This window comes from Curcuma longa, chromosome 3 (genome assembly GCF_044706935.1).
Source record: "Curcuma longa cultivar G26 ecotype Majalengka, Jawa Barat chromosome 3, ITB_CL_G26_1.1, whole genome shotgun sequence".
NCBI lineage: Eukaryota > Viridiplantae > Streptophyta > Magnoliopsida > Zingiberales > Zingiberaceae > Curcuma > Curcuma longa.
This window is the reverse complement of record NC_133863.1, coordinates 16,688,937-16,714,660: the sequence shown is the minus strand read 5'-3', so window position 1 is coordinate 16,714,660 and position 25,724 is coordinate 16,688,937. Positions and strand designations below refer to the sequence as shown.

Sequence of the window (25,724 nt, the reverse complement as noted above, 5' to 3'; positions counted from 1 at the left end):
TGCGGACCGAGGGGCCACTTAAATGAGTGATTCGTAGAGGATGAGCGATAGAGGAGTTGATTCATCTGAGAACTGAGTTGTCAAGTTGCTAAGCAGTTGAGTGGCTGAGTGATCAAGTGGTGGATTGGTTGAACGGCCGAGAGACCAAGAGATCAGGATGGTCAAGATCAGGATGGTTGCATGGCTGAGACGACAGAAGGGTCGTATGGCTGAGAGGCTAAGTGGCCCAGTGATCAGGTAGTTGAAAAGGGATAAAGATGGAGCGATCGAGAGACCAAGAAGGCTCAGGTCGGAATAGCCAAGTGGCTGAGACAGCTCAGTTTGAGATGCCTGAGTGATGGCTGAGATGGACTCAAATCAGGATGGCCTAATGGGCCGAGACTGACTCAGTGATCGGGAGATCGAGACGGTTTAGATCGGGATGATTGAATGACCGATGACCGATCTGCCCTATAAGAGTAATCAGAATCCCGCCTCATCACATGATATTCTAACGTATGCATTAGTGATGTAGCAGTCAGTGACTACAACTCTCTTTCGAGTGAGATCACGATCGTTATGATGCTGCTTTGTGGCAGGAATCCAAGTTTAAGATTGTAAAAATAAGAGAGAACCATCAAACTTAGACTAGTAGAAGACATTAACTGAGTATGTTCAGTGACTCACATACTCAGCACATCAAATAAACTGTTATGCTGACTGAAAACTTACAGATTAATCTGTCAAATGGCTCGATTGGGTTATTAAGTATATAATAATGTCATATTTAATAGGAATTTAATATTTGGAAACGTTTTCATATTTTACATGCTGATCTAGAACCAGAAGATTATGAAGACTTGTTTCCAGTTGCTCGTAGGCAGTGGGAGCTCATTCTTGACATGGGCTCAGCTTCCTCATGATCCAATCCAAAAATGATCCGGCCCGGCCCACTACCTCAACAAACGCCTGGGTCGGGATTTTTTTGATAGACCTAAAAGAAAGAAGTCTCTGGAAAGGATAATACCGGTTTTATAAACTGTGCGATGCCGTAATGGATTCCCGATTTATTCTCATCCTTATCCGTTTTGTCGACGCGCATAAATAACGGCACCTTCCTTGGAGAGCGAGAAGAGACGAGAATAAATTAATGGCGGCGAGAGCTGCGGCGGCGCGGGTGCCTCGTTTGTGTCCGACGACGATGGAGAAGCTTGCTCGGGCTAGTCCTCGTTACTTCAGCGACGACGCAAAGGCCGCATCCTCAGCGAGGAGGAGCGGGCCGCCGAGAACGTCTACATCCAGGTACGCACCGCACCGACCGAGCAGCTTGTCCAATTCACCTCTTTTCTGCTTTTGGCGTTGGATCTGGCTTTCGATTCATCGGCGCGCGCACTTACCGTGTAGAAAATGGAGAGGGAGCGGCTGGAGAAGTTGAGGCGAAAGGCCGAGAAGGAGAGGCTGGAGGCGGAGAAGGCCAAGCCCGAGAAAGTGAGTACAATTTAGGGCTTCCACTTTCTCCGTCTTAATTTCTTGTTTGAATCTGGTTTCTAATTGGCGATTCTCGGTGAGATTGATCGTTACCACACGGATCAAGGGATCAATCATTTCGATTGACTTACAAAAAAAGTGAAAACTGTGTGGATAATATCGTCTACCAATCTTTCGGTTCCAATTCCTCTGCCTTTATTTTGTTCATCACGGCATGTTCACCTTGAGATTGTGTATGTGCTTGTTGCAGAAAGCCGCGGAACCTCACTAGTTCTGATGCTTTTGATCATCAATCCAGCAGGCACTCGACATATCTATAAGATCAAATGGTCGACTTAGCTTTGTTTCTGAAGAATGTTGAATGATATAGCTGTGTTAAAATCGATGAAATGCTGCTATATTAGCTTCTCTTGCGTGGATGTATGTATGTATCATACTCATCTGTATATTCCTGTACATTAATCTTTTATTTTGTTTTTGTTTTTGGTGAGATGTACTTCTTCTTTCAAGGATGTTGTGAATCCTGCTATTCTACGAAGTTTTCCCTTACATTTTACATGGCAAAGCTGCTTTCCTCAAATTAAAAATGGAAATATTTCTCCTCCATTGCCCTTCTTTTAGGTCTGTAATTTGATAGCATTACCGAAGTTTTGCTACTGCGAATTCGCGATGAGAAGAGCCGTGGCAAGGAAAACGACGCAAAAATGACCGCAGTATGTCTACAAGCTGCACTCCGGCGATTGTCGCCGCCTTCTCCCTTACTCAACGACTCGCTGTGACCTCGCGCGAGTTGAACTCCGGCGCCTCCACCGTGGCCTCCACCTCCGGCATGGGCACCTTTCTTTTCTACGACCACGTAACTCCTTCCAGCTGCAAGAACACAATTCAACCAAATCGTTTAATTGCAGAAGGAAAGGACGAGCAGCGGCACCTGAATCATTGGTTTGAGACTCAACGGCGACGGGGGAGAAAAGGAGGAGGAGCAGCAGCAGAAACAGAGCACATTGTTCTAGTCTGTTCGTGATCATCCGAACAATTAATCACAAGAATTCACCAAAAGTTTCTGCCTCGGTTTTCCTCCGATTCTGCTCTCTTATCTTCTTCCTCTTCTGGCTGCCTCCTAATTTCCAAAAAGCGCGGAGAGACGAACGGAAACGGCCAAATATGGCGTCGGAAGCTCAGAATGGATCCCCAAATTAATACATTTCGTCATAAAAAAGTCTTCTATTTGATCATTCAGTCTCCATCGTTAACGCCAGTGAAGGGAGGCGTATCCTGTGTACCCTCCAAGATAGAATGACCAAGACTTCGTTTTCTGTTGAAGGTTTGGTTGACCTTGTCTCCTCTCCCCTCAAGCTCTGCCCATGGGGACTTCTCGCAGATCCTGCTTGCTTCGAGCTCTCTTCTTCATCTCTTGTTTTGTGTTGGATGTCGATCGAGAAGCTGCTTCACACAGAATCGTCCTGTACCCGCAACCTCAGCAGCAAAACTCCATAGCCAGCGGGGTTTACAGAACGGCATACCACTTTCAACCACCCAGGAACTGGATCAATGGTGCGTGATCGTCTCATAAAGCAATCCACTAATACTTGAGTTGATCTTAAAGATTATCAGTTTTTTTTTTCTGGCATGAATCGATGCACTAATTCGATCGATCTTCGGCAAATGGAGCAGACCCAAATGGTACTCTTCTTCCTCATGCCCTCGATTGGATCTCTTCCTGGTCTTCCCAGATTAACCCTAATTTGAGTCGCCATCGTCAGGGCCGATGTACTTCAATGGCGTCTACCATGTGTTCTACCAGTACAATCCCAACGCGGCGGTGTGGGGCGACATGCACTGGGGCCACTCCGTCTCCGTCGACCTCATCAACTGGGCCCCGCTCCCGCTCGCCCTCGCTCCCACCGCCCCCTACGATGTCAACGGTTGCTTCTCCGGCTCCGCCACCGTCCGCCGTGGCACCCACCCCGCCGTCCTCTACACCGGCGTCAACGCCAACAGCGAGCAGTCCCAGAACCTCGCGCTCCCGGCGAACCTCTCCGACCCGGTCCTCACGAACTGGACCAAGTCGGGGCACAACCCGCTGATGGCCGCCGGCGACGACATCAACGCGACCAACTTTCGCGACCCGACGACGGCCTGGCGGGGCTCAGACGGGCTCTGGCGAGCCGCGGTCGGGGCCCAAATCGGAGCCAACGGCACGGCGCTGTTGTACAGGAGCCGGGATTTCGTGCGGTGGGAGAGGGCGAGCCGGCCGCTGCACTCCTCTAGCGGATCGGGTATGTGGGAGTGTCCGGACTTTTACCCGGTTCCGGTGGTCGGGGCAGAGGGCTTGGACACGCCGCCGGCTGAGGGGGAGGTGAAGCACGTGCTTAAGATGAGCTTGACGGAGACGCAGTCGGATCACTACATGTTGGGGGCGTACGACGCGGCGAGGGATGTGTTCGTGCCGGAGGGAGAAGGCGCCGTGGACGACTACAGGGCGTGGCGGAGGTACGACCACGGCAAGTTTTATGCCTCCAAGACGTTCTTCGACGCGAGGAGGAGGAGGAGGATCCTGTGGGGGTGGTTGAATGAGTCGGACAGCGAGGCCGACGACGTCGCCAAGGGGTGGGCTGGCATTCAGGTCAGTTTTGTCAGAATTCGTTTGATGCATTGATTCAACGTCTCCGGTGCATCGGAGGAATGCCAAGCTCCTCCATTACACTTGTTTATCTTCCTGAATTGATATCACCAACATGTGTATGTGTGTGTATTCAGATAATTCCCAGGACAATTTGGCTCGACAGCAATCGTAGGCAGTTGATTCAGTGGCCTGTCGAAGAGGTCAGATCACTTAGAAAGCATGTGGTTCATTTGCAGAATATGAAGCTCCATGCAGGCCTACGTGAGATCAAAGGAGTAAAAGCTTCACAGGCTAGCACTCATACCTCCTTTTTTATTCGATCTCCAAGTGAATCCTAAACTAGTATCGAGAACCTAATCTTCGAATTCTCAAATAGGCAGATGTAGAGGTTGATTTTGAGCTTCATGATCTAGAGAGAGCACAGACGTTTGATCCTACTCGGGCAATGGATCCTCCTAGGCTCTGTGCTGAGCAAGATGCTTCTGTCCAGGGTGGAATTGGACCATTTGGATTATTGGTCTTAGCTTCCGAAAAGCTGGAGGAACACACGGCAATCTTCTTCAGAGTTTACAAAGATCAAAATGCATATAAGGTCCTCATGTGTTCTGACCAGAGAAGGTAAGTCGTTTGACCTTTACATAGTCAACGGCAACTTGAGATATTAATCTACTGTGTGCTCGATGACGTCGGGAACAGATCGTCAGTATGGCCGGAGCTAGACAAAGCTGTGTACGGAACCTTCTTGGAGATGGACCTTGAGAAAGAATCAAAGATTTCTTTGAGAACTCTAGTGAGTTTCCCATCTTTCTCAGTTTACCATATGGTTGCATTCATACCAAAGTATTTGGATATGAGCTCAGTGAAAAGAGTTGTTCTGAATTATTGTGTGCTAGATTGATCATTCGGTGATCGAGAGTTTTGGAGGAGGAGGGAGAGCATGCATCAGTTCTAGAGTTTATCCTTCGTTCTTCTCGAATGCCAGCGCTCATCTTTACCTCTTCAACAATGGCTCCAGTTCTACTACAGTTTCCGGGCTGAAGGCATGGGACATGGCCAGAGCTCGGTTGAACATACGAGTCGACGAATTGAATATCGAACACTAGATTATCGAGTACACACCGCCATTGGAATTATTATATTGGTACATTAATTGCTGATCATGGAGAATCAAGACCATTATTCTGATAGAATAAAAATTATAAAGCACACTTTTATATTGCTTAATTCATGTGAAATGAGGTATATAGATCTTATCTGCAATCAATGCCCCAACATTTAATCTCAGCCTCCTACAATTAATTCTACCACCCACATCTCTAATGAAGTTCTTGCGTCTTTCAGTGAACTTGAATAAAAGATCTTCACATGGGCCATGCTCCTGTGACCATCTGTTTCATGCCAACTTCAAAGAAACAGAGCCTTTGTTCCATGCAACTCACCTAGTCTTCAAGCCAGACCATTCCTTCCTTGCTTCTCCAGCTGTAGAAGTTATCATCAGACGTTTGTAACTTTAAGCAAGAATTTAATGCCAAAAAAATAAAGACCATCAATTTATCCAGAGAAGCATCAATCTATCTCCATTGGCATCGAGCAGAGACAAATACATGCAGCAAAGCCACGGAATATCACTACAATAAATTGGCAGTAAAGGCGCATTGGCTCCAGTTCCTTATTTTAAGACGCATTTATGACCAATGTCATTGCATCTTTCTCATTTACCTTCACTCTTTTTGTTTTCTGCCTTAGAAATTGAACTACGCTGTTACTCGTTCGATGCAAGGCTCTCCCCTCACAGGAGCGGCGTGGACCTTTTCCCAATTTTTGCTGCCCAAGTTCAATTTTTTGTTCCTCTGTGTCAGTGCATACGAAAGTCAAGAAGAAAATGAAGAGAGGTAGACAGAATTGAATACCGGTTTGTCATTTTGTAACGAAGGAAATTCATGGACGACCGCCAATTTCTTCTTATATAAATTACATTGCAGAGGCCCTCTGCTTTCCCACAGGCATCGCCGAGCAAGGGCCTATTGCTAAAGGTAAGTGCCTCTTCATGCATGCATAGATGTTTACCCTTCCCTTCTATCGCCGTGACTCACTGTTTTGCTTGCTGCGTCACGAAGATGAAGCATCGCTTCCGGAGGAGCCAAAGAGTGGACCTGGACTTGAAGCTCGCGCTGCCGGCGAGGCAGGACACGTCAAGGATCGCCACGGATGACTACGAACCGCCGCCGGAACAGCTGTCGTCGCCGAGCTCATGCTTGTCTCTGGAGACCGAGCATGGCAGCCCCAAGGAGGCGGCGCCGATGGTGCTCGCGGCGTGTCCACGGTGCCTCATGTATGTGATGCTCTGCGGGGCCGGCAGCAAGTGCCCGAGGTGCAAGAGTGACGTCCTTGTCGACTTCCTCCACAGCCAGGGGCAACACCAGTGAGATGAGCAGGAAAATGTAGACTACTCTGTTCTCCACCATATCTCACTAAGTATGATGATGGCGATACACACACACATATGTATGACTAAGTTTCTACTGTGATTGTATGACAAAGTAAATTGAAGAAAAAAAACAAGCTTAAGCTCAAGATTCAAGTGGCTTCTTCATCCGCAAAGGGCTCCAAGTGAGGCAAAATCAATTTAATATTTATTTCCACCTCTCGTCACCTTCTCTTTAATTCCCTCTTCTCTCTTTGTTTGCATCCCTGGGACTGCATTACAGTTTGAAATAACTGCCATTTTGTTGTCAATTGCTGGAACGATCACTGTTGATGAAATCATCAGATGGTCGTGAGACCGACCGTTGAGCTGTAAATGAATAAACTATTAATAAGTCTGGTACACAGTTCTACTAATAATGGGTTCAACTAGTTAGTTAATTTGGATGAATAAATAATTTATCGACAAACTTATTTATTATTATTTTTTTAAAAAAAACTTCAATTGTAGTCATCTTATATGGTCCATCTTGTCTATTTTCAACACTCCTATTTAAGTTCCATTAACACGGGATACCCCAACTTGGTCGGTCAATTCAATGCGATCTAACTCATTTGATTTGTACGTTTTACCTAAATCAATTAGTTCAATCGACTTAACTGACCCATATATTTGTTCTACTTGACTAATTTAACTAGCCTAACTAAGTTGACCATCCTAAATAATTTACCAAGCTTAAATCAAAGAAAAAGAAAGAAAATCCTTGTTAATGGTACCATTATATACATTTAAATCAAAATTCTCTGGATTTAAATTACTGTCGAACTAGAATACATTTAAAAAATGTCATCTAATTATATTAACTTAATTGGCGTAAAGCATTACCAAACTGGTCAAACGCAATCCCTGCTGGAGGATAAGGCCGATGAGCCACAAGTCCACTTATCGTTGAAAAAAAATGAAATAAAATAACGAGCCGAATCAGATCGTGGCTGCAACATTTTGTTTCCAGAATTATTGATAAACAAACTCTTGAAAAAAGCATTTATTATTTTCGAAAAAAAAGGAATTTCACGGCAATTTCGATTCTTTACCAACAAAAACCACGTGATTATTCTGTCACTGTTCGATCAATTCCAGCTCTTCATTTATTTCCTCTGTCACAGTGATTGCTCTCATTTATTTTTAGTCGATGGATTCAATCGGAAAATTATAATCACGCTAATTTTGAAAAAAAAAATCAAGACTTTTTTTTTTGAAAAAAATGTCAAAGCATTGTTATCTTTCTTTTTCTCAAAAAAAAAAAAATCTTGTTTGTGTACAAAATGGTTAAGTAAAAAAAAAACAAAAAGTGTTTTTGAAAACCTGATGGCATCCGGACTTCTTGTTGGCGACGCCGTTGAGAAGAGCCGTCATTGCCGCCGGCGGCGGAAGAGGTGGCGGAGGAAGGCGATGCAGGCATCGAGCGGCTCCACGGCGAGGCCGCAGGTGAGGATGGCCATCGCCCTTCGGAGAGTGCCGTTGCGCCGTCTCCGGCAATAGTATTCGGCTCCGGATGGCGTCGGCTGGAGGTACGCGTGCGCCGCCTGCTTCACGAGGCGGTTCCTGATCCGGATCTCCCCTCCGCCTCCGCCTCCGCCTCCGCCTCCCCCGCCGGAGGTGGACGTCGAGCGGACCTCATCGGGCGATCCCCGCGGCAGGAAGATGAGGTCCCGGAGGCTGGTGTACCCGGCGCCGGGGGCACCGTTGGGGGAGTGGAGACCGACGTCGAGCGGATCGGGGCGGGCCGATGCCTGCAAAGGCCTGCAGGAGTTGTCCCTAGCGGCCGAGGCGCTCGATCTCCAGTGGCGGATGACGAAATCGCCGCCCGCCGACGCCCCCGCCCCCGCCCCCGCCGCTTTCTCGGCGCCGGATTCCCCCACCATCGCGGAGCGGAAGAATGAGAAAGAGAGAGGAGAGAGAAGGCGGCGACAGAACAAAAAGAGGCGATTTCTAAAAATTATCGTTATTTCGATTTAAAATTAATAAATCCCCTTGATTTGACTTAATCCTCCACCTCCCCGTCCGTTCATAAATTTCAGCAATTTTTCGATATTTAATTTTCAAAAAATGTACCTAATTCTCTTTTTTGAATAAACAAACCCTGATAATTACCACCGTTATACCAAAAATTAAATTGCAATTATTTTAATTTTATTGGTGATGCTGTTGTGGGGCCCCAGAAATACGACTCGTACTATAATAATGCAGAGTTGGTGATGATCATTTTACACTTTTGAACTTATTTGGAACATTTATTTTGCCTATCCATCGCATCTAGTTCCACATCTGACCAACGTATACGATTTGAGGATTTAAATTCAGAAGAAATCAGGACCGTCCAATTATTGGATCCGGGTCGTAGTCCACTGTTTGGTTTTGTTCAATTGGCAAAAATCAACAAACACCCTTTAATTATGTTCATTACTATTAAAAGGACATCTTATTTTTAAAAAATATCAAAAGATACTCTATCATTATTTTCATAAAAATATCTTTATTTCAACTACACAGTTATGATCATAATTATTATATATATAAAATATTTTTTATTAACAAAATTACTTGATTAAAATTACTTCAATATTATTATAGCAATTATATCTTGCAACTTATTATATAGTATATTTAACAAGTTAAAATGATTTTAATTAAATTTGAATAATTTTGATCAAATTAATAAAAAAATTCTCAATACTTGATTTATTATTAGACTAAGCTAAAAACATAATATTTAAGATAATCCTCAAATAAAGTATAATATCTCGAATATCTCCCCATCATGCATATCAAGCATTGACTAACTAATGGTCAATTTTTTTTAAAACTTGTTTCCGTGCGTTTGACGAGTATTGCGCAAGTGAGTAATAAAAAAAAAGCATATGAAGCTTTCTGCAAGGCAATTCTATTGATCACCAACTTTCTTCCATTATTTTGTCGGTCAAGTATTCAATTTACATCGAATAATAATTTAATTAGAATGAATAAATAAATTCAAAAAATAAGGTAGCTCACGCTTCGACGTCATTAGTTGTATCAATTGTTCTTCTAAACAATTATGTGGTGGCATCACACAACTTGATTAGCTAGCTATAAGGTTGGAGCTTGATAATATAATTAACTTATTATCAGTCTTCTCGCAACTAGAAATAAAATGTAAATTTTTTTCAATTCAATGATCTTCTTCAAGCTTAGTTAACTTTTACTTTTTATCTACATATTTATTTGTTAATTTCAAAATGAAATTTCTTATGTATTAATTAATATGATGAATTTAACTTATGATTGTTTGATAATATCTCAAATGCTATAGATTAATTAATTCTTTCTATTCATTTACTTTATTTACCTATATATAATGTATCTTGTTTTCTATTCTATACAATTAAATGGATAACAATTAAATTGGATAAGAATGACTATATTTTTTAAATCTCATTTACTGTTTTCGTCCTTTTTGTTTTTCTATTTTAATTTGGCTCCTAAAGAATAAATTAATGAACGGTCCATTGACTGCCCGCCCCTTAGAAATTAAATATTTAACATAAGACTCACATTTTGCCGCTATATTTCCTCGCTGCTTCCCTTCTTAAGCCCTCTGTCTTCTCCGCCACAAGTCCATGGATCCCTCCCCCGACTTCCGGCCATCTCCACGACAAGAGATACAGATCCAAGGCCGGCGCCCAGCGCCTCTCAGTGTTAGAAAGGAGTCCCATAGGATCAAGAAGCCCCCCGTCGCCCCGCCGCCGGCCAACCGCGATCCGGTCGTCATCTACTCCGTCTCCCCCAAAATCATCTACACCGAGCCGAGCGAGTTCATGATGCTGGTCCAGAGACTCACCGGTCCGGACTCCGCTGACGCTCCTCCCCTGCCCCCGCCCGCCGGCGCGCTCTCCCCCGCCGCCCGCATCGCCTCCTTCGAGAGGCCGCCGCCCCGCGCGAGGACCAGCACCGCGGATGTTGAGGTGTACGGAGGCCCGGCGGTGGAGATGCAGAGTCTATTCCCCGGGATCCTGACGCCGATGCCGACGGCGCTTCCGCCGATCTCGCCCGACCTCTTCTCGCCCTCGTTCGACCTCGGCTTCCTGCTCGAATTGAGTCCGGCTTTCGCGAGCGACAGCTTCTTGGCGAGCCCTAGCTACAATTTTCCATCGACTCCTACTGTTCCATCCCCTGGTGCCTTTTGGGATCTCATGAACCAATTCCCAGACTAAAAAAAAAAAAAAAAAAATTGAATCATTTCCCCCCAAACGGATCGCTTCGATGGAAGAAGATGGAAAAGGAACGACCAGTAATCCAAGGACTGCAGCAGATCGGAACCATTCACGGACTTCGAGAGCTACATCTCTTCCATGACTCCGCCGCATTGTTCTCACACAGGTAGGCAATTGATCTCCTCAGTCATTCGATCTCTTTTCCCAAGCAACTTTGGACATTTGCCAATTTTTTGATCTTTTTTTTCTTTCCCATGGCAGCATTTGCTTGAGATTAGGAAGTGAAGTCTGTGCATTAAGACCAAGATGTAATGTTTCCCAATAGTTTCCAAAATACTGTAATGTTCATAGCAAGTCAGCATCTGGTGCCCTTCTTCCAACGCAATAAATCAATTTCAATTTGGCAGATCGTATAGGCCAAATGAATAGTACTGTATGGAATTGATGTAACAAGCAGCGACAGATATTGAATAAATATCTGTTCACCTGAAGAACAATTTCACGGATCTTTGGGCTTTGCGTACAGCCCAATTGCTTGTTTGCCTGAAGAACATAATTACTTATGCGAAAGAGAAATGAATAAATATTTTGTTTATTTATTAGTAAAAAAAAAAGCTGATGTCAATAGAACCGCATGTGTAATAGCCCCTCAAGAATTTATAATAGCCCCTACTATTATTCTTTTATTTTTTTTAAGGTTCTCCAGGTTGCTCCATTTAGATCATGATGTGTAATGGAATTGACTTATCAAAAAATGTCCATTTTAAATTGACATTTTTTAAATATATTTTAAATATAAAATTTTAATTGTAATCCGAAGATTAAATTTTCTCTGATTTTCTTCCGTTTAAGGAGCCACGAGAACCTTTTGCCTTCGCTTAATTACTACGTCTGTATATTAGGAGGAAGAGAGTCCAGAGAAACCAGATTCAATCAAATCTTTGAGCAATGCATGTTCATGGACGATACATGATCATCACTAATCTTTGGGTTGGTATAGTGAGTTCATTATCAGTAATTAATACGGTTTGAAATAGTTGATTTGTATGTTTAATTGTGTTTTATTCTTATCTTATTTTAATCCAGTTGTTCCTGTTTCATAACTCGACATTTAAAAAAAAGTACACTACTGTGGCTTCTTCAATAAGAACTAATAAATATTCAGGTTAGAACTATATAATTTCTCAAATATCAACGAGTTTACCATTCATAGGGCTCTCGTGCCAAATGGCTGAGTGTTTTTTTTTTTTTTTTTTTGAGCTGACCATAAATATGACAAGAAAAGACCTCAAATGTCAGTCCGGAGACAAAATTACAGTTCTCATAAATAAACAAATTGACAGTAGCATTACAACAATCAGACATTTTTAGCTTCAAACCAACTTTTAGGCATCTGGGCGTTTTCCTTCAGGTGTCGATTGGGTGGGTCTTGGTTTTACACAATACTCGGGGCATCTCCAACCCAACTGCACACAGCTCGCGGCCAACGAGTCCTGATGCAGTCAACTAGAGGTGCATGCTGAGGAGGCTGATTGAGCTCTAAAATCCCTGGATCTCTCACATTTCGATCATTGCCTGAGCTACTTACCACATCGGCGAGAAACTCTTCCTGTGTCCATCGAGGTGGAACTACCACGCTCAATTTACAGAGCCTTGGCTTCTGCAGGGGGCTCTCACCACCGACGGTACTGTTGGATACTGATTTTGCAATGCCATTAAAATGGTAGAGATCAAATAGCTTCTTGCCCATTAATCCGGATGAGTCCTTTAAGCCTCCACAATTTTTATCTAATTCTAACAGCGCCTGCCAGAATTCACTCCACACTATGAACCCTGTACTGCAGAGGTGGTCAAACTTTGCAGGAGGAAGGTTGATGTTTGCCTCCCTGAGGACTTGTTGAAATCCTTCCACACCAATAAACCCTCCGCCGCCACTTTGGTCCTGGGCATCAAATGCTTTCCTAATCTTTGACTCTCGCTCTTCCAGCTCATTCTCTTCTTGCACGGCAGGATCGAGAGCAAAAAGAACAGTGTAATGTGACTCACTGCCAACTACCCATATGGGCCATCTAGGGCATTTTAGATGCTGACCAACTTTGCAAAAATTGAGAGATTCCAGAAGTAAAAGGAACCCAATCTCTGGGGTCATTGCTACACCTTTCACGAACAAGCCATCGCCAACATCCATTCGGCCGTCAAATACATTGGACACAGCCTCTCCACAAATCAGCAGATTTACAATTTCCTGTGATAACCAGTTACAAGAATTAGATGGAAATGTATTAGGATTTGTGGATTATAAATTCCTGAAGCACAACTTAGCAATTTTCAGGGGTCACTAAGGTTTTTAAGGGGAAGTGAATGTGATCGTAGTATAGAAAAACAGGGACCCAATTGTTTCAATCTCTCTATTTAGCATGTTAGTATGTGGTTGGAAAACCAAATGCAAAAGCATTACCATGAATAACGGAAGCGAAAGATATCTAAGAATGCAGAGTAAAAAGGTTTAGTAGGAAAGAAGTGGTGGGTGCCAATTACAGGAAAAATATACATCAAGGCAATAAGAGAAACGAGTATTTGATATAATCACTTAAGTAACAAGTTTTCGATGCACTCAGTCAGCAGCAGATTTACTTTGCATTTAACAGAGATTCATATGATTGACCACGACAGTATGGTCCTCACCAGAGGGACACATTTACTCAAAAAGGGAGATTACCTCTGTGCAATGGCAGCATTTGTACAACTATCACAATTTTATAACATCTATCACATTTTTCCCCAGCAAACTATTGCAAACCATCGAATTTTTGCAAAATAAAAATCTTCCAGCATGAGCGGTTGTGAGGAAATGAAATACCTGTGAGGCATGCCCAAATGGAGCTGTGACCAATGGTTGGCTAGGGTCATCTCTATCTGCCTGAATGGACTCCTGGAATAAATAATGAAAGAAGCTTCGGCAACAGGTCTTTCCAAATATCAAATAGGTTCCAAGCACAAACTAAAATACTTATTGTATTTACATATCCAACAATTGTTATTTTAGCAACAAAACTGTGGTTGCACTATCCAGTTATTCAGTTGTGATTCCGATGATGAACATATGATTAGATAAAAAGAATGATATAAAAATTTCATCAGTTTGCAACTATGACTCCTCTCCTAAATATTGGTCCAATATTAAGCAGCCACATAGTTACTACAAAAACCCAGAACCAAAAGATAAAATAAACCTTAGAAGCAAGTCGGCAACTAAAAAAAAGATATGAACATTATGCTTTATGTTTTGTATGATGTCTAACCATGATTAATTTAATAAAATGGAAGGTTAAACCTTCCTATAGGCCAGAGGCAGAAAGCTTTGTCAATGTAAAAAATCTTCTCATTAGTTAAATCGACCAACCAAATTTGTATCTTAGTATAGTACCTACCAAGGTCACTTTTCTGGTCTGATTTGAAACCATCGTGTACCCAGCTTCCAGGTCGTTAATCCTTTTTGTTCTCATACAATGGATCCTCATCTAGTCATCTTACTTGCAGCACTAGGCTACAGTCACTATCATTGCAGTCACTAGGGTACAGGCACAATGTAAAATCCCTATTAGCTAGTAATTCTATATTTAGATCACCAACTCAGCTACACAGTCACTATCATTGCACCTCTATGATGATTGACACAACGATTTCCAAAATTTGCCTATAAGCAGTAAGGACGGCAGTGGGGTCACAAGGGATTTACCTACCCATCCATATTTGTTGTGTCGATTATAGTAGGGATACGGGTGGAGTAAATACAATTTGGTGGGGACACCTATTAGGTGAGAAAACTTGTGACCCTAGTAACAAAGCAATTAAGTTCCTAGTTCATTCATTCGTGAATCTATTAAACATGTGACTCTTAAAACTACAACATAATACTAATCTTTCCAAGAATTAAAATAGCTTCTCCATATAGATAAACTACTAGTTTGTACTTTGATCGTATGGCCACTTTCTAAAGTTTAAGTGTCCAGGAAGAACTCTATTTGTACAATACCTATATTAAATTGGATTGGATGACCATCTATACTCTCTTTAAGTTTAGCCCAATCAAGATACAACATTGATTTTAAACATTGAGTGTCGGTTGCATGTAAATATAGGATTGCATATGAGATAAATGCAATCAACAATAATATGGTTAATTCTCACATTTTTTCCCCAATAAATAAACAAAAGGAAATTCAATGATACTTCATGTCACAAAGGAAAACATGCCGACAATTATGCATACCAGTCCTCTTGAAAGTAGAGCAGATATAAGGAACAACATTGCTCCCATGCGGCTTTGAAACAAAGGAAGTGCTTTTATTAGTTGACGCATTGCAGTTGCTTGTGAACTGTATGTACTAATTCTTAAAATTTTCTGCAAATCTGAAGCAGTTGCAATAGAGAGATCTTTCAGAGCTTTCGCTAACACCTACTTACATGCAGAAACCACAAATAGTGATATAAGATAGCATATGCATGAAAACCAAAAAGACAATAAGGAGATAGTTGAGATGGTCACCTCACTTTGATCACCTTCGGATCCCTCCAGATCATGACAGTCAACTCCAATGGTTGCAACCACAGCCTGTTTACCACTTCCACATAGGAATAATATTTCAGCCATACTGTAAACCAAAGCTCTGGGAAAAAAAAACATGTAATTAGGTCTTCATGTCCAAAATTACTCCATTGAAGAAAAGGGATAACTCATAAGTTAATTATAACTCAGGTTCTTATCAACAGTAATCCAAGAACTTGTCATGCCTTTGGTTAGATTTAGATCAAAAGTTATCTCTGAGAACTAAACATAACAGAACACAGTGAAAAAGGGGTATTAGTTGCTGGTCAAGTCCTAATTGGTTAGTTTCGGCATTTTCACCTTTTCCTGCGGTTTTGATAGGACTATAGATTTCAAGGCAAGACGAATTTATGAAGTTATTCTATAATTCATAATTGACAAATCAATCATGCCTGTCATAAATAGTATATGACCACATATGAATGGCAAAAAAACTCTTCCGGAATTTTGTTCATTAATTTGTTTTCTGGAGTAAATGTGTTCTGCATAAGTGCATAACAGTGCAATCTCATTCTTGTTGCATCATTACCACTCAGTTATCTCCTGCTTGTCAAATATTCTGTCCTTGCTTCTATTTCATCTCACAATTCCTTAACTGTTTCTTCTCCACTTGTTCAATGAAGCAATGCCCTTTAATTTCTTATGCCACCTTACAATGATATTAGAACAATTGATCGTGATGAGACAAACTTTCCATTTCTTTTAAGCATATGAAAAGTGTGTGGTTCTTGCAGAAATCTACTTGGATTAGCAGTATCAACACTGAAGCAGGTATTTCTTCAAAAGAAAAGGGACTATATCACGGAATATAATTAATAGTGTGCTGATAAGATATGTGATCAAAGTTTTGGAATTTGAATAATTTAAGAATTCCCTAAGAAACAATGAGAAGCATTAATCTATGGTGCAAGAGTTACTCTAGGATTCTCTCTTTGATGAGAACAATTCACCATTCAGATAAAGTCACAAGACAAAGAAAAATTCAGATTGAAACATTAATGGAAGATTCAATCACCTTTCCTTTTTGTCGTCAGTAATAGATGCAAAATTGTTGCTTGCTATTTGTGAATCTTGATGAACTTTGTTCTGACCTAGTTCATATAGTGGTGTGTTCACATCCACTTTACCAAAATTGTGCGAGAAAAACAGTAGATACTTCAAAACATAAGCCTGCAAACAAGATCAATTAGAAATTGTGCTTCACTGGAATACTAAAAACAATGTGAAAGATCAGAACTTGCCAAATATATAAACCCAGTCAATATCATGAAATTCCATGTACTAAATTTTCCATCACTATGGCAGAACATATGAGAAGTACAGCCAAAACAGCCCATTAGAAGAATTATAGAATTTCAATAATGCATGAATTTTAGATTGAAAAATGTTTTTAGTTGGAACGTCAAAGGAGGCTACTCTCTACTTCATAATATTAAATATTCAAAGCAGTAAAATCTTGGTCTGTGGCTGGTGATTTTAACAAATCAGTAGAAAAAAATCACAAATCATAAACAATCATATATATATATGATTGTTTATGATTTGTGATTTTTTTCTACTGATTTGTTAAAATCACCAGCCACAGACCAAGATTTTACCAGGGCTGAGCATTCGGTTAAAACCGAACCGAACCGAACCGAATAAACCGAAAACCGAATAAACCGATTTTTTTCAAACCAACCGAACCGACCGAATTTTCCAATAAAAACCGAATAAACCGAACCGATATTTTATCGGTTAATTCGGTTTTTAACCGAATTAACCGAATTAACCGAATTTTTTAAATATTATAAAAATTTTATTAATTAATTAGGGATTTATAAATTTAGTTATTTAAAATTTATAAATTATTTTTTAAAATTTGAATAATTCGGTTTATTCGGTCTATTCGGTTTAACCGAATAATAAACTTTAAAACCGAAACCGAACCGAATTAACCGATTTTTATAGAAAAAATAACCGAATTTCCGAAATAACCGAACCGAATTTTTTAATTCGGTCGGTTCGATCGGTTTATTCGGTTTAACCGAATTGTTGCTCACCCCTAGATTTTACTGCTCATAAAATGAGAAAAATGGAAGTGACAGAAGCCAAAGTAAATGAAAAATACTACCAAGAGGAGATAATAAAAGATTTCAGAGATCAAACATGAAAGAGACATACATAACAAGAAAAAGAGAATAACCTGAATGGTGGCCAAGATACCACAAGGACCTCCCTCCTCTTGAACCAAGCCCATGCAAGTCTCCGGATCAGAGCTAAATCTACAAGCATTAGTTCATACAAAATTAACTACAGAAGAAAGACAAGATAATGCATTGGGTGACCAATTACACTAGAAATGAAAGAAGATTTCATCCATAGTCTGCATCATTTATAGCAACTTGGGATTTTAGTATTTTATAAGTACAAGATAATCTGGACATCTGTAGCTATCATGTTGGGTAATCCTAAGAGAAACAATCTACCAAATTCACCAAGTATAAATAAAATCCAACAAAAATTAAATTTGCATCAAAGAATTTCTCACAAAGGTCTATTTAATATATTAATATTTATGGTACGGCACTGATTTTGCTCCAACAAGTGAAAGTCTTTTATCTTTGACCAATGTTGATTGCTTGAACTTTTACAGACAGTACAGATTTCATTTAAAAAATAGATGAAAATTGCTGATAAGGAAATATATGGTTGTTAAACAGACCTATGGCATATGGTAGGCATAATCCTGCAAACATCCATCCAAAATATTTATAAATCCCACATGTTTAAGACTAGGTGTACCAAAAGAAGGAAGCATCTAGACAGACAGGGATCTATAAATTATCAATAGATTCCAAACAAGAAATACTAAATTGTCAAGAAACCATTTTTTGAGAATGATTTTTAATACTTTACATGGATGCAGAAATTGATAGTACACATTTTCCTTCGAACTTTGGATCTCAAGTGGGTTAAACATAAATTGTAGTATGCCCTGACTTCAGGAGCAAGATAATATCCTAGAATAAAATTTCCTCATTTCTTTACACATGTCTGGAATATTTTTCTCATTTCAGAACTTTCCAAGTGCTTTGTATACATATAAACCTGACTGAATCCTCATTTATCCAAATGAACAATATAGCATATCACTTTGACCCATACATTAACTAAGGCCAAGTGAATCTCCATTAAACATAACACGAGGAACTACAAATCACACAAAATCATTGTCAATGAATTGGTGATTCATGAATAACCTGAAAGTACAAGTTTCTTGTCCCATATGAATTTGTCTACTTCATTACAAGATTGCAGTCAAATGACAACATATCTAGACCAAAAGATGAAAGTATCCATTTTAAAAATTAAAAAATAAATAAATTGTCACATGACAAAAAGGTGTCCTTGAATGAATAAGCAAAGTGCACAGCCCAATCAGCAGCCTTGTCCTACACACAAGATACTCTTATTTTCATCATCTTGAAACAGCTCACATATAACCTATATTACATATGATAATAACCCAAGTGAATTCTTTGTTATTTATATATATATATTGAATTATAATCTCTTTTTCTGCTTCCAGATGAATTCTAAATGAACATCTTAATCACACTTGGTTGCCAGAACCTATCCAATTGCAAGAATCACGAGAATGAAGTGACTGAAGCCATTCCTCCTACTATATAGAGTACAGTTAAGGAAGAGGACTTGGCTTTTGCAGAATGAGTGTAAACAAAAAATAGTCAGCAGAAGAATAAGGTGAATGAGAAAGTATAACTAAAATTCCACCAAATGTGATCATTGGAAGAATCTTCGACATTCTTTTAGAAAAAAGAGAGAATGAATTCTCCACAATCTAATCAACTTGAAATCAGAAATGTCCAGCCTTCCAGTGTTAAAATAGACACCGCAGTTTTGAGTAAATATTATGTGTGCTTATATACCATTTGCATTTACTATAAACAGGTTTGTTTATAGCCGCCATGACAAAGACAATGGACCTAACTCAGCAGCTATTATTTACATATCTTTCAAGAATAATGCTCAACAACTTACTGCAAAGAGAAGTTGAACCATAATCCTAAGTTAGCTGCATAGTGTAATCAAAAGTAGAATTTTCACAAATATCACGAGTCATTTTTAAAGTTAATGTTAAAATAACCATCATAAACTGAAGAAAATGCAGAAGACTGTGAAGTTGTAAGATTATGAATACGACATAGAACCATATCAAAGATACTTTAACAACTTTAAACTTCTATCACATCATTAGCTTAAGTGCTTTAATTTTAATACAACGCCTTGAGTTTGCTAAACTTCCAAAGTCTAACAGCAACAGTGTATATAAGGTCAATGACACTGATATCCATAGCTACAGGCACAACTGACGCATGATGATTCAAAAGATATCCTATGCAGCAAATGAATAAAATTGTCAGAAATGGATAAACTCGCGAGTTAACCTGATTCCCTGGTTACTCCATTGTGCCAGAACATCCCTCGACACGCAATTTCCGAACACCATGAGAAACAGCATCTCGGCATCTGCCAACGAAAGAGCCTCTCCGAAACCAAAACGCATGCCTTCCGCTCCTTTCCCCGACTTCTCTAAATGCGTGCTGCTGGTCTGATCCTTAACGACTGACACCATCGCGCCAGTCCTAGTCCCCCCATCCTCTCCCGCACTCGCGGGCTTTGCAGGGCTGACACTTTTATTTCCAGCAGCCACGGCGGCCCTGATCCTCTTCTCCGCCGCTGACGCCATGAGCTCGCGCTGCAGCCTCCGATTCGTCGCCTCAACCGACTCTTCCGTTATATCCAGCGGTTTGCTCCGCTTCGCCTCCGGAGGCAAGCTCTGCAGGCTCATCCGCAGCGCCATCTGAAGATCCTCGTCCTCGCGATCCACCATGGCCAATTCCGCCCTAATATCCCCTGAAACCGGGAACTAGGGTTTCGATCGGCAGCGTCCCGTCGCTAGATCATGCGTCCAATAAATCAACCGAATCAAATCGCAAGAATAGCTGGAGTTCCAGACTCGATTCCTAGTCGAAATTTTGATGGAACCGGCGGAGATTGCGATTCCACTGCTCCCGTCGAAAAATAATACTATTGTGAGCTCGCGCGATCGGAGATGGATGCAACGCGAAAAGAGAGGGTCAATATCACTTGAAGGGGTCTTCTACGAGATTACCAAAATACCCTCCTCGCTTACCAGGAAACCGATCAGTCACCGTCCAATCTACGAACCTCGCCATTAGATGGCATCAAAAGCGAAGCGTAGCCGTCCGATTATATTAATTATGTTTGTCGATTCTAAAGCGTAAGAAGCTTCATTTATTCCTCTTCTTCAGGCTCCAGCAGGTGCAACTGCTTCTGCATGTTGTTTACGCGCTGAATTGTGATAGTTTTACGCAGATTGTATTTATTTTATTATTTTTTTAAACAACCTTTTTATTAGGTTCATTCATTGCCCGAATTAGTTGTGGAAAAAGATCAAATAGACACGCAATTGAGTTGAGCACGCTTACCAAAACAAATCAATGAATTCGTACTCTATAAATTAAATATGGCATAAATTCAGTCCCATAAAATAGATTTTTGGGGGTCAATTTATAAAAAGAATAATTATTTTCCAAAATATCCTTTTCACTTAATTCATTAATTTTATCTAATCAAACGCAGCCCAAAAATTCTCACTGTAGGAGAAAAAAATGCTCTAGGTCACATCGCCTAGATTGTGAACATTTGCAACTATTAGATCGCAAGCATTTATTGTCATCTATAAGAGCATCTGCACTAGTTAATAGCGTGTTAATAACACCTCTTTATTCTTTCTTCACATGAACGCATTCAATGTTTTGAACGTGTTTATATGGTAGTGGGGTAGGCACCCACCCCACATACATTTTTTTTATTTTTTATTTTTTATTTTTAAATTATTAAATTAGGGTGTTATAACATGTTAGCGTTGCGGATGCTTTAAGCATTTGTTTCACTACAAGAAAATCGGTCTTTAACAACACTCAAAAGACATCGGTTTTATGTCAAAACCGATGTCTTTTACTTTTTAACAACGGTTTTAACAAAAACCGATGTCTTTGAGACATCGGTTAGAACCTACGACAACGATTTTTGGAGGCTACAACAACGGTTTTAAAAACCGATGTCTATGTGCACTTTCAACAACGGTTTTTGAAGACTACGACAACGGTTTAAAAACCGTTGTCTATTTGCGCTTTCAACAACGGTTTTGGAAGCTATAACAACATTTTAAAACCGATGTCTATTTGCGCTTTCAACAACGGTTTTGGAAGCTATAACAACAATTTAAAACCGTTGTATATTTTCGTGGTCTTTGAGAGGTTGATTGGAGACTACGACAACAGTTTTTTGAGAATACAACAACGGTTTTAAACCGTTGTCTATGTGCGCTTTCAACAACGGTTTTTGAAGACTACGACAACGGTTTGAAAACCGTTGTCTATTTGCGCTTTCAACAACGGTTTTGGAAGCTATAACAACATTTTAAAACCGATGTCTATTTGCGCTTTCAACAACGGTTTTTGAAGACTACGACAACGGTTTGAAAACCGTTGTCTATTTTCGTTGTCTTTGAGAGGTTGATTGGAGACTACGACAACAGTTTTTTGAGGATACAACAACGGTTTTAAACCGTTGTCTATGTGCGCTTTCAACAACGGTTTTTGAAGACTACGACAACGGTTTGAAAATCGTTGTCTATTTGCGCTTTCAACAACGGTTTTGGAAGCTATAACAACATTTTAAAACCGATGTCTATTTGCGCTTTCAACAACGGTTTTGGAAGCTATAACAACAATTTAAAACCGTTGTATATTTTTATTTTTTCGCAGCACGTCATTAACGACACACAATTATAGTGCGCTGTTAATAATGGTTTTTATGGTGCACCTAATATATGCGTTGCGGATAATATGTTATATTTTTACAATTAACAGCGCACAAATAATAGTACACTGCGAATATTATTTTTCGTAGCGTGAAAAAATTATACGCTGCGGATAATAACTAATATTTGTAGGTATTGACAGCGCGCATCCATGTATGCTGTTAAAAGAATTAAAAAATATATATCTTAAAAGGGTTATTTGATAAAATCACAAATCGCGCTCTTTCAACCCCCGCGGTGTCTGTCGCGATTCTTCGTCTCGGCTAGGTTTCAACCCCCGTCCTTTCTCCGTCTCGGCTATTTTTCGCAGCATGCACAAATTATACGCTGTGAATATTAAATAATATTTATAAATATTTACAGCGTATATTAAATATATGCTGTTAAAAAAATATCTTTGACAGCATGTATAGAAATACGCTGTTAAAAAATGTTAAATAATATTATTAACAGTGCTCAGGGATATAGCGCTGTTAAAAGCCATTAAAACCTGATAATTCTATTTTAAAACCACGCGATCGCGACTGCCCCCTCACGCTCCTCCGCTCCGCCAACATCTCCACCGAGAAGCTCGCCCGCGCCGTCGTCCGCCATGGCCTCTATCGCTTCCTCCGCCACACCTCCACGACCCTCGACCACTTGGTCCGTGAACCAACCCTCTGTTTCTCGGATTTCCTTTTGGTGACGGCGCTAACCCTAATTTACTTCCTCTCCGATCAGGTGGGGGAGTTCACGGCGATGGTGATGAAGGAAGCGATGGAGGACGCGGGGAGGATGCAGCACGGAGGCTACATCAAGGCCCCCAAAGTGCTCGCCGACATCGTAGAGTCCTTCGCTGCCGCCGTCTACATCGACTGTGATTACAACCTCGAGATCTTCTGGAAGGTAAAATCTCGATAAGATTTTAAGTGCATTTCTCTACCACCTTGGTGTTCAAACCATGCCAAAAAGTTTTCATTGCTTGTCTATGAGATTGACAGTGGGGTCTTTTAAACTTTCAACAGGTTTCAAGAATTCTCATTCTAATAAACTTGGAAGTCCCCAAAGTTATGCACTACGTAATTTTCTCAAAAAATATGATTGCTGCAGTAGTTACTATAAATTCAACAGTAATGAACTCTGAGGTACCAACCTTTAACCGAGAAACTACTATAATTTACAAACACTATGTTTTATTGATAGGATTTGATGAAGTTTCTGTTTTTGATGCAATAGGTCAACCAAAATATGGTTTTTCATGTTGTCACAGGTGCACAGAATTAAGATGTGAAGTTTACAGAGCCAAAATAGGGGGTCTACCAGAATTTATGATTTTCTGGTAGATGATTATGAGTTGATCACGACTACAAATTTCTCAAAGTGGAACATTCCACAGCTTAGGATTTGGAGGTTGTGAGAAATTAAGAACTACTTAAACAAGAAGGTTTCTTCTCAGAGTTTTGTGTCTAATAAGGGCTAGAGGTGAGGTTTTCCACTTTTCACCATCAGTGTTGAGGTAAAGCGAACTGAGAGGTCTTTTGCAAAAGGTGTGAACATTATTTCCATGATTTTCATTATACCTTTGGTGTCATATTATATAGATTGGAATTATCTCTGTAAAGTTAAACCTATGCCGAATCACATCAAATTGTTCATGTCTTTCTTTGAATTTTTGCACCACTCTACTAAGGGGGATTGCGATTTTACCATGTGACTTTGTGCATGAAGCTACTCTTCATTTTACATGCATAAAACTTGGATTTCTAAGTATGTGGTTTGAGGAGCAAGGCAAGTGATACTAAGGCAATCTCCAACCTCATCCAGCAGTATCAGAGCACTTGCATTCTCAAGAATTGGTTTTGTTCTACTTAATAGATGTTTCTTCCTCTTCCTTTACTATTCTAAACTCTGCAAGTGTTTTCAGCACTAATGAAATGCATGAAACTCCCTACTCAGGTGAAATAATACATAAACTAGATTATCTTCCATGGCTGGGTTGGTTACTAACTATGCTGCTAGAACAAGTTCACACAATTCTAGAGGACTTCTACTACACCATGATGCAGCATTTCTTATATGCATTTCATGTTATGACATAGTTTAAGGTATAATGGATGAAGCATGTCATCCATGGCTGGGTTGGTTACTAACATGAAGCACGTCATCCATTATACACTCCCTACTCACTGTTGAAGTTTACAGGTGCACAGAATTGCTGATTTTCTTCCTTCTTATATGCCTTTCATATACAGAATAGTTTGCCGGTTATACATTTTTCTCCTCTAGTTGCTCCTTTCAATATGTGAGAAATTGTTCTACCTTATTTCTTTTGTATTAGACTAACAATAACTAATTTGTTTGTCAAATTAGGTTGCTAGTGGTGGCATTAGAAGCGGTGTTGGAAATTATATTAGTGGTGATAGCAATATTGCAGCTCAGGTAACTATCTTAACACAATATTATACTTTCGTTTATTATTTATAGCATACGCATACTCTATTATAAAATTTATTTAATCATTAATTATTGTTTATTTAATCATTAATCCACAGGAGCAGGCGTTTGGTTATGGTAAGACAAATTTTTTATGTTGCTTTTTTTCATCTAATTAAACCTGACATGACAACATTAGTATTGCCCTTCTGAATCTTCAAGATTTCTATACATATGCTTATATATATTATAAGTTGTGCCAGAGAACAAGGATGATGGTGATTTAGATGAGGACGAAGAGGATGATGATGAACAAGATGGCAAAGACCAGGAAGAGGACGATGGGGCTGAAGGTGATCCTTCTGGAGATGAAAACGCTGAGGGAATGTGTAATATGTTGCAAGAAGAATAATTGTGTTAGTTACTTTTGGTTATTTGTAAATATTGAGGTGATTAAATATATCAGTATTTTTCTATTTGTGATTTGTTGGGTGAATTTATAATATTTTTGTACTCTTGCTCGATCATAATTTACAAATAACATAAAAAAATAAGTGTTATTACAACAGTTTTAGATTCAATGACATTGGTTTGGAAGCGTTGTCGTTAAGTGATATTACATCGGTCGAAAACCGTTGCTAAAATTGATGTTAAACAGATATTACATCGGTTTTACACCGTTGCAGAACCGATGTCGTTGAGTTAAACATATATTACATCGGTTTTACACCGTTGTAAAACCGATGTCCTTGTGATATTACATCGGTCGAAAACCGTTGTTAAAATTGATGTTAAACAGATATTACATCGGTTTTACACCGTTGCGAAACCGATGTCGTTGAGTGATATTACATCGGTTTTACATCGGTTACAAACCGATGTCGTTGAGTTGTATTACATCGGTTACAAACCGATGTCTAAAATGTCAGACCTTTTACAACGCCTTCATAGACATCAGTCGATTTTCTCATAGACATCGGTTTTCCACCGATGTCTATGACTGTTTTTGTTGTAGT

The 25,724-nt window shown here is 40.1% G+C and overlaps 6 protein-coding genes and 1 pseudogene across 6 annotated transcripts; 4 read left to right on the top strand and 3 right to left on the bottom strand.

Annotated features, from left to right (window-relative positions):
- The first annotated feature begins 1,101 nt into the window (after nt 1-1,101).
- LOC141824817 (uncharacterized) lies at nt 1,102-1,957 on the top strand (annotated as a pseudogene).
- A 90-nt stretch (nt 1,958-2,047) lies between these two features.
- Nucleotides 2,048-2,495, bottom strand: LOC141823788 (uncharacterized). The gene is made up of 2 exons (XM_074711023.1): nt 2,399-2,495; nt 2,048-2,337 (listed from the first exon to the last, which is right to left on the bottom strand). The coding sequence occupies exons 1-2, from the start codon at nt 2,493-2,495 to the stop codon at nt 2,048-2,050; spliced, it is 387 nt and encodes a 128-aa protein (XP_074567124.1).
- A 256-nt stretch (nt 2,496-2,751) lies between these two features.
- LOC141824819 (beta-fructofuranosidase, insoluble isoenzyme 4-like) lies at nt 2,752-5,615 on the top strand. The gene is made up of 7 exons (XM_074712151.1): nt 2,752-3,021; nt 3,142-3,150; nt 3,231-4,093; nt 4,228-4,383; nt 4,470-4,711; nt 4,790-4,883; nt 4,987-5,615. The coding sequence occupies exons 1-7, from the start codon at nt 2,832-2,834 to the stop codon at nt 5,194-5,196; spliced, it is 1,764 nt and encodes a 587-aa protein (XP_074568252.1). The 5' UTR covers nt 2,752-2,831; the 3' UTR covers nt 5,197-5,615.
- Nucleotides 5,616-5,663: 48 nt separating this feature from the next.
- LOC141825701 (protein GL2-INTERACTING REPRESSOR 1-like) lies at nt 5,664-6,792 on the top strand. Its single transcript, XM_074713086.1, has 4 exons — nt 5,664-5,737; nt 5,840-5,985; nt 6,076-6,126; nt 6,211-6,792. The coding sequence occupies exon 4, from the start codon at nt 6,211-6,213 to the stop codon at nt 6,517-6,519; it is 309 nt and encodes a 102-aa protein (XP_074569187.1). The 5' UTR covers nt 5,664-5,737; nt 5,840-5,985; nt 6,076-6,126; the 3' UTR covers nt 6,520-6,792.
- A 1,048-nt stretch (nt 6,793-7,840) lies between these two features.
- On the bottom strand, nt 7,841-8,443 carry LOC141822705 (uncharacterized). The gene has a single exon (XM_074710040.1). The coding sequence runs from the start codon at nt 8,441-8,443 to the stop codon at nt 7,931-7,933; it is 513 nt and encodes a 170-aa protein (XP_074566141.1). The 3' UTR covers nt 7,841-7,930.
- A 1,733-nt stretch (nt 8,444-10,176) lies between these two features.
- LOC141825382 (protein MKS1-like) lies at nt 10,177-10,850 on the top strand. Its single transcript, XM_074712766.1, has one exon. The coding sequence runs from the start codon at nt 10,178-10,180 to the stop codon at nt 10,769-10,771; it is 594 nt and encodes a 197-aa protein (XP_074568867.1). The 5' UTR covers nt 10,177; the 3' UTR covers nt 10,772-10,850.
- Nucleotides 10,851-12,042: 1,192 nt separating this feature from the next.
- LOC141824873 (uncharacterized) lies at nt 12,043-20,485 on the bottom strand. Its single transcript, XM_074712206.1, has 7 exons — nt 19,832-20,485; nt 17,566-17,644; nt 16,396-16,550; nt 15,321-15,441; nt 15,045-15,230; nt 13,632-13,703; nt 12,043-13,016 (listed from the first exon to the last, which is right to left on the bottom strand). Exons 1-7 carry the CDS (start codon nt 20,275-20,277, stop codon nt 12,207-12,209), a joined length of 1,869 nt encoding a protein of 622 aa, XP_074568307.1. The 5' UTR covers nt 20,278-20,485; the 3' UTR covers nt 12,043-12,206.
- Between the last annotated feature and the right edge of the window lie 5,239 nt (nt 20,486-25,724).

Coding starts and splice junctions, on each gene's coding strand:
- LOC141824873 (XM_074712206.1), bottom strand. CDS start 20,277: ATGGTGGATCGCGAGGACGAGGATCTTCAGATGGCGCTGCGGATGAGC. Junction 16,551..17,565: donor GTATCTTGGCCACCATTCAG/GTTATTCTCTTT, acceptor TCTTGTTTGCAG/GCTTATGTTTTGAAGTATCT. Junction 13,017..13,631: donor CATTTGGGCATGCCTCACAG/GTATTTCATTTC, acceptor TGGTTATCACAG/GAAATTGTAAATCTGCTGAT.
- LOC141825701 (XM_074713086.1), top strand. CDS start 6,211: ATGAAGCATCGCTTCCGGAGGAGCCAAAGAGTGGACCTGGACTTGAAG.
- LOC141824819 (XM_074712151.1), top strand. CDS start 2,832: ATGGGGACTTCTCGCAGATCCTGCTTGCTTCGAGCTCTCTTCTTCATC. Junction 4,094..4,227: donor AGGGGTGGGCTGGCATTCAG/GTCAGTTTTGTC, acceptor GTGTGTATTCAG/ATAATTCCCAGGACAATTTG. Junction 4,384..4,469: donor AAGGAGTAAAAGCTTCACAG/GCTAGCACTCAT, acceptor ATTCTCAAATAG/GCAGATGTAGAGGTTGATTT.
- LOC141823788 (XM_074711023.1), bottom strand. CDS start 2,495: ATGATCACGAACAGACTAGAACAATGTGCTCTGTTTCTGCTGCTGCTC. Junction 2,338..2,398: donor GTCTCAAACCAATGATTCAG/GTGCCGCTGCTC, acceptor GTGTTCTTGCAG/CTGGAAGGAGTTACGTGGTC.
- LOC141822705 (XM_074710040.1), bottom strand. CDS start 8,443: ATGGTGGGGGAATCCGGCGCCGAGAAAGCGGCGGGGGCGGGGGCGGGG.
- LOC141825382 (XM_074712766.1), top strand. CDS start 10,178: ATGGATCCCTCCCCCGACTTCCGGCCATCTCCACGACAAGAGATACAG.